We start from the raw sequence: 7,828 nt of genomic DNA on the forward strand, positions 1-7,828 counted from the left end.
ATTCTCTCTCACACACACAAACACTGAAACCACGACCACCCATTCTCTCTTACACACACACACACTGAAACCGCGACCACCCATTCTCTCTCACACACAAACACTGAAACCGTCAGTCCACCCCCCACCCATTCTCTCTTACACACACACACACTGAAACCGTCAGTCCACCCCCCGCCCATTCTCTCTTACACACACACACTGAAACCGTCAGTCCACCTCCCCATTCTCTCTCACACACACACACTGAAACCGTCAGTCCCCCCACCCATTCTCTCTCACACACACAAACACTGAAACCACAACCACCCATTCTCTCTCACACACAAACACTGAAACCGTGACCACCCATTCTCTCTTACACACACACACACTGAAACCGCGACCACCCATTCTCTCTTACACACACAAACACTGAAACCACGACCACCCATTCTCTCTCACACACACAAACACTGAAACCGCAACCTTTGGCAAAAGCCTTCCCAAGGCCTTTTTTTCGTTTGCCATTTTTTAGCAACTACTGTATATGCGTCGCTATTCCTGGGCACCAGTTATGATGAAGTAAGACAGAACTGCTTCTGATGAGAAACTTTTCAGGAGCTCAGCTACTAAAGTAGAGAGAGAGCTGAGCCGCCAGGTGTAGGAGTAACAGACCAAAGGAACGATGATCCAAATTAAAATAATAGTGAAGCCTCTGATCAGTTGCTACAAAAGTACAAGCAAGAGCTAAACCGAGGAAGATGCCAACTCCTCCCTGTTTCATCCTCCCCCGTGAAATGGAATATTCCAGTTGAGGGGCAGATGGATCATCGCACGTGTGGGGCTGACTCACGATTGATGGAGGGCTGAACAAAAGGCTTCGCAGCTTTATGAATCCGGAGCTCAGGAAGGGGGTGTAGGGCGGAGGAATTAGGGTGTAAGATACTGGATACTAAGACAGAGTAGAGAAAAGTGTCTTGGAGTTTGCCTTTTCTGTCACGGAGGAATGACAGCCAGCGGCTGGGAGTAAAAGGATTTACCAAGCTGGTTGCCGCTGGAGAAAGGCAGATTTATTAGAGAAAGTGGGAAAATACTTTGCAAGGAAGGCAGTGGGCAAGTTAGCATGAGGGAGGCTAACTGCAAGAAAAAAAAGGCTCGTTGGGGATTTTATAGAATGGAACTTGGGCTGATTGATAACGCCAAGGTGGCGAGGAGCCTAACTTATATTCTTTTGTCAGCTGGGATGTTTGATAAATTGAGGTGTTTGGTGATAAGCAGGAAGTCTGTGAGTTATGTATGTTATCTGGGCAGAAAGGCCAAATGTTCTGGGCCATATATCCTGGCCACATGTCCAGGACGACAAAGAAAGGCAGACCTGTAGCTTCTCTGTTGTCTCTTTTGTTTAAATTTTCTAGACATGAAGAAAGGCATGTTTATAGTTTATTTCCTTTTTGGTTTTTTTTTTTCTTTTTTTTTTTTTGCTTTCACCTGGTCCCACCAGCCTGACTCCTTTTCCAGTTAGGACCCCACATTCTCCTCCTTGATACAAGGCACTTGAAAGTCCTGCCCAAGGCCTGAAATCCTGAGAATTAAAATGCCTGGGCTAGAAATGCAAATATGTAAAGACCAGGACAGCCTGGAGGGGCCTGAGGGCTCACCTGAAACTCTCCTCAGATTGCAAAGCATTGGCTGTACTCCAAGTCCGCTACGAGGAGGAGGCCTTCCAGGAAACTCTTTTGAAAATTGCCCATGGTCAGGCCTGAAATATCACTCATAGTGGATTTTTCTAATTTTTTTAAGTTAGTCAAATTTAGCAGTGGGGAGTTGTATACCAATTTTAGTGACACTGCTGTTCATAAGTTCTGTTAATCCACTCACAACAGAGCAGCCCCACTGACAGGTTTGTAATCAGGAGACAGATTCTTCACAACTCACTGACTGCACAACTGTAAACAACCAATTTCTTTTTTTTCCTTCTTTTTGTTCTTCTTCTTTTTTTTTTTAAATAGAGATGAGGTCTTGCCATATGCCCAGGCTGGTCTCGAGCTCCTAGACTCAAGCAATCCTCCTGCCTCAGCCTCTCAAAGTGTTGGGATTACAGGCCTGAGCCACTGCACCCTGCCCCATCAAATAAATTTCACTGTGAAGGGTGTGACTATGGAAGTATGGTCAAGTTAACGCCGAGCATTCAGTGATTAATTGTCAGGGGAAGTCACAGCTTCCTGGAGCTGACATTCGCTCCCTGCTGTATCAGATAAACAAAAAATCTGTAGGACAGGGGAGCAGGAATTTTTATTTGTTAATTTAAAAGTAAATTTGCATAAGGAAAACTACATTTTGACAGTGGGGAAAAAAAGAAATAAAGTATTGATATAAGTAATAATTTGGATAGATCGCAAGAGCATTATGCTGAATTTTAAAAGTCAGTCTCAAAAGGTCACCTGTGGTGTGAAGCTGTGTATGTAACATTCTTGAAATTACAACATCAGGGAGATGGAAAACCCCAGCCAGGGGCTGAGAAGGGGTGGGTGTGACCATAACGGGGTGGCAGAGGGAGATCTTTGTGAGGGTGGGGTAGTTCTGTACCTTGATGTGATGGTGGTTACATGAATTTAAACATGTGATAAAATACACAGAACTATACACATAAGACAGAAGGAACTTGCAGTATAGAGTGCCGCCTTCTGACTAAATGACCTGAAATTTTAAAATTTCCTTATTGAACAAACCACTCGCCAAGCCCAGGATGGTTCTCTGGGACAGCGAAGTTCTGGGAAATGAAACTGACCTGACACCTGCAGCTCCCAGGTGGCCTCCTGGTAGTAAGAAGACTGGGAGCCAATCCAGCACCCGTAGAGGCCGGCATCCAACGCAGTAATGTTTCCCAGCCTCAGAGAGAGGCGCCCCTCTGCAATAGAATCCTTCACCAATTTTGTCCTGCCTTGATACTGTGGCATCTGCATAAATGGCTGGTCCTTCCCGTCTCTGTAGAGGTGGACCACGTTAAAGCGCTGGCCCCTGAAGAACCGCACTTCCATGGCCTCTGCGTTGGTCTTAGGAGACAGGAAACAGGAGAACGCAGCGTCCTCCCCCACCAAAGCCTGGACAGCCTTGTTTGGCCCAAACACCTGCCACTGCCCTGTGGGAAGAAATACAAAAGATAAACAATCAAAACCCTTTACAGTGTGACCTACTCAGGGCTCCACTGGGCTGGGCTGGAGATGTGCGTCAGGGAGAAACATTCATCACAATCCTGTTTCTAAAGCCAGTGACTTGCATTTGTATATCTCCTTACATTTGACAAACCATGTCCACGTCAGGTACCTCATTCGGTCTTCAGGAACGCCTACAGAAATGTGAATTATTAACGTTTTTATTTTCAAGATGAGAAAACCATGTTATCCAGAGGAAACAGTCTCCTTCTGAAAGTAGAACCTTTGATTCCAGGAGATTCTATTGTCACATAATCTCCCATCTGCCCATTTGCTTCAATTTAAAACAAAAAACAAAACAAAACAAAAAACCCAAACATCCCCTTTTCCATCTTCCTTGCTAAAAACCAAAGTCGACGTCTTTCTGTTGACCTAAAGAAGAGTGTGGGCCATAAAGTCTCCAATTTGGGGCAATTTGTTAAGGTTTCCTTCAAACACAATATTACACCAATGTTTTATGGCTACTATGGAATATTTCATTTCTGCCCATGGCGCACACAATTATTTGTACTTCCTTAGTTTTTTTGGAAATCTACTTGTTCTGCCAAGTTCTGAAAGACATGCTATGACACTGCAACAAGATTTTGCCATTTATTTTCTGTAAATTTGTTCTTTGGCACATTCATGTGTGACTTACATTTTCCGTAGCATGTACCTTTTGCACTTGTGTAGTAATTTTTCCTTTTTACTTTAGCACTGAATGGTGCTTCATCTAGTGCTTAGTCAACATGTCTTGCCTTCATTTTTGTAAAAAAAATTCGTAGTACACGTATGTCCTCACCTCACTTTTGAAACTTTCTTCATTGTCTTGCTTCAAGTGTGACAATTACATGTTTTCTGTGTGCCCCCCCTGCACAGCTCTTGGCTCTGTGGGGACAGGGCCTGATTTTCTTGCTCAGCATAGTACCCACTTGTTCAGCACAGAGCCCGTCACACAGAACAGGCTCCACAAACAACTTACTCATGTGAACGGCGAGCCCCATTTCCTTTCGTACTTGCTCATCTGTTTAACAATCATTTGAATAATTTTCCTGGTGTAAATCACTCTTACTACCCTGTAAGGATTACATTGCTTCTTAGAGACCACAAACTATGGAGGCCCACTCCCTTCACCTACTAAGTACCCACCCCTTTGATTGGCAGTGTCTCTTGATTCATTCACATGTATCCACTTATGGTATATGGATCTACCTGTGTGTGGTGTCTGCATGTGCATCAGAGGCAAGGTGAATTACATGTGTGGATTTCTAGATAAGTGGATATTTTTAATTCTGGCACTAATTTTTTTAGTTTAATTACATTTTATAAATCTTGCTGAAATGTATTTCACCCGTGCATCTTTAAGAGTATTATTTAAGTGAGGTGTGACTTTGCAGCCTGATGTCTGACCAGCTGCTGACCTGGTGTAGCAGATGTTGAGGCCCTGCTCCTCACCCCCCAACCCTGAGTCCCCCTGGAATGGGATGGGCACTTGCCTGTCTGCTGACAGCTCCGCCCCTGGAGCCTGGCCTCTGCCTCTCTGCTGAGGGCTTCCTGCAACCTTTGGAACCTACTTAACCCTGGCACAAGGCAGCTCAAAGGTTTGAGATTTTAACAGTCCCAGGGCACATCTCATCCAGTGGGGAAAGGAGACAGTAGAAGTTGGAATGACTCTGAGCAGATTCCTCCAAAGGTCCCAGTGGGACTGGGTCCCAGTTGCCACCGCAGCAACCTGCTCATTAGTGCACCTCTATGGCTTCCCCCCCACTGGCTTCACTCTCTGCACTCCCTCACTTTGTTTTGCAGAGTCACCTGCTCAACAATCACTGGTAGGAAGGCCCTCGTCTTAGGTCAGGTTTTGGGACCCAGCCAGTGCCAGCTGGGCTGCTATAGATGCTGCCTTCAGGGCTGTGTGGGGCTCTCGAGGCAAGGAAACATTTTCCAGGGTACCTCTGCTTCTCCGGCCAGCCTTTGCTGCTGTCATCTCTCTTGCCTATAACATCTCCTTTCACTCCTTCCACTTCCTTCCCTTGAAAATAAGAAAGGAACAAGACTGGCTGTTGTTGCAACATGCCAAGCACCAGTGCAGTTGTGTGCAGTCCACATGCACAAGCTCATGCAGTCCTCACCACAGCCCCATCAGGACTGTGAACTTATCTTCATGTCATCATAAGCAAACCGACACTTAAGGAAGCTGTGAACCATAAAGCTCGCAAGCAGATGAAATAAGAGTTTTAAAAAATAAAATGTTTCTGTCTCCAAGATTATTTCCAGGATGCTCTGCTGCCTCACCCAGAAACAGAAGGGACACAAAGAAGCTCATCAGAACAAATGAAAACAAACCGAAATGAGAGCGTCTCCTGTTAGTAACACATATGGGTTTTTGTTTTAAGGAAATACGCTCTATGTTTTGATTGCCCTTATTTCTGTTTTCTTGGCTTCATTTAGCAAAAAAGATATAGGTGGACAGGTGGCAGGATGAACCTTCACAGACAGAAAGTGAACACAGTCAACTGAATCTTCTATGGCTGGGTACTGACCATGTAGCCAACAGCATTCTACTCCAACCTCAAGCTTCCTCTGTGAATTTTATTCAATTACTCAACATCCTATATACTAGGCTCTGTGTTAACAGTAAGTGGAAGGAGAAAGGGTGGATTTCTTCCCAGAATAAGCCAGGTTTCAGCTAATTTCCCACCTCAAGACCTGTACACCTTCTTCCACCCTCGTGTCTCGTACCACAGACATTTCTAACTCAGCATGTCTTTAGCTGGATACATTGTCTTTTCCCCAAAAATCCTAACTGTGTCTCTTCCCAGCTGGACATCTATGTCAGCAACCTGGGTACTCTAATAACCCTGCCTACACCACTTAGCCCATCTGGGACCAACACGGAATTTATTCACCTTAACACGTTGGCTGTGTCCCTGTCTACGATCATGGTGCCTCTTCAGCACCCGTGTTTCCATTATGGGGGCTACTATAATTGTTTCCACAGTGCCTGATCCTTCCCCAGGCTGAGGCTAGAAGCCAAAGGAATAGAAACAACAAAGATGGCTTCGTTCCATTGTGCTGCAATCATCGTAGCTAAAGAACTCAAACTATTAGTTAATAAGGAGGAAACAAAGATCAATCTTACCTGATCCCAGCTTGAGGAGACTCAGAACCAAACTGAGCATGAGAGCCATGGATGTGTTCTGTGAATGGACCTCACAGCATGGAAACAGATGACAGGAGAGGTGACGGATGGATTAGAGAGAAGAGGAGAACTGGCCTAATGCTGAAGGTACGGAAGCCATAGAGAGGCTCTGCATGAGCGGAGGGCAAACTGCACTGTTCTGAGATTCTCCCCCATCGAGACACGGCTGTAATGTGCCAGAAGTATAGGGACTCTAGACTTTGAACCACTGCATTTATAGGCAGGACATAAATGTCTATCTCTTATCAAGAAAGCAAAGATAGAAATAGTGTGGATAAGATTGGAGATGAACTTTGTCCTGAGTCAAAACGATGCCCTGTGTGGGTGAAACAGGAATGTGAGATGAGGAAATAATTTTCAGGTCCAGTCTGGCAGGCAGGGATGTATGGCCATGGGATATAGTCCTGAAAGAACATCATGTTAGCACTGGATAGTTTGGTGTCCAAGTAAACAGGCCGTGCTCCATTAGTAGTAGCCTACAGCAGGTGACTTGACATTTCCTGGCACAGTCTGAGGTCATTTTGCTTACCCCTCCATTGTCTGGAGTTCAGGACCAGGACTGTAATCATGAGTCCAGATAAAAATAACTTTCTAAAATAAAACAGATCCTTAGTGTTAAACATCTGATATATTGGGAAAGGTACCAGGGCAGGTTCAGGCATGAGGAAACTAGTCTTTTTAAGCACACAGAAACTCACAAAGTCACCACTTAACAAGATGAGAATGAAAATTTCCACAGATAACCACCAAAATAAACACACTCTAATCATAATGCAATTAAAATTAAAAAGAAATTCAAAAACATAGGAAACTCTATATACTAAGAAATTCTTATATAACACAATTTAAAACAACTCACAGGATGGGACCAAATCACAATAAAAGTTAGCATCTAGAATAAGGCAAAATGAAAACACTACATTTAGTCTAAAATCTAGAACACTGACAACATCAAATGCTGGTGAGGATGTGGAGCAACAGGAACACTCATTGATTGCTGACAGGAATGCAAAATGGTTCAGTCATTCTAGAAGACAGTTCAGCAATTTCCTGCAAAATTAAACATACTCTTATCACATAATCCAGCAACTGTGCTGCTTGTTGTTTACCTAAATGACTTGAAAACTTATGTCTACATGAAAAATTACACATGAATCTTTATAGCAGCCTTATTCATAATTGCCAAAAATATATGCAACCAGATATCATTCAATAATGAATGTATACATAAACATATGTGTAAATGTATCTTTATAGTAGAATGATTTGTAATCCTTTCGGTATATACCCAGTAATGGGATTGCTGGGTCAAATGGTATTTCTGGTTCTAGATCCTTGAGGAATCGCCACACTGTCTTCCACAATGGTTGAACCCATTTACACTCCCACAAACAGTCTAAAAACATTCCTGTTTCTCCACATCCTCTTCAGCATCTGTCACTTCCTGACTTTTTAA

At 43.8% G+C, this 7,828-nt stretch overlaps 1 protein-coding gene across 1 annotated transcript in view; it reads right to left on the reverse strand.

Moving 5' to 3' along the window:
* The window catches only part of BTNL8 (butyrophilin-like 8), a 47,450-nt gene extending 40,864 nt beyond the window's left edge, over window positions 1-6,586 (reverse strand). The window contains 2 exon segments of the mRNA XM_011976825.1: window positions 2,771-3,121; window positions 6,313-6,586. Of these exon segments, the coding sequence (XP_011832215.1) occupies window positions 2,771-3,121; window positions 6,313-6,361 (400 nt within the window). The 5' untranslated portion in view covers window positions 6,362-6,586.
* Between the last annotated feature and the right edge of the window lie 1,242 nt (window positions 6,587-7,828).

The sequence above is a fragment of the Mandrillus leucophaeus genome, unplaced genomic scaffold, assembly GCF_000951045.1.
Source record: "Mandrillus leucophaeus isolate KB7577 unplaced genomic scaffold, Mleu.le_1.0 Scaffold170, whole genome shotgun sequence".
NCBI classification, from domain to species: Eukaryota; Metazoa; Chordata; class Mammalia; order Primates; family Cercopithecidae; genus Mandrillus; species Mandrillus leucophaeus.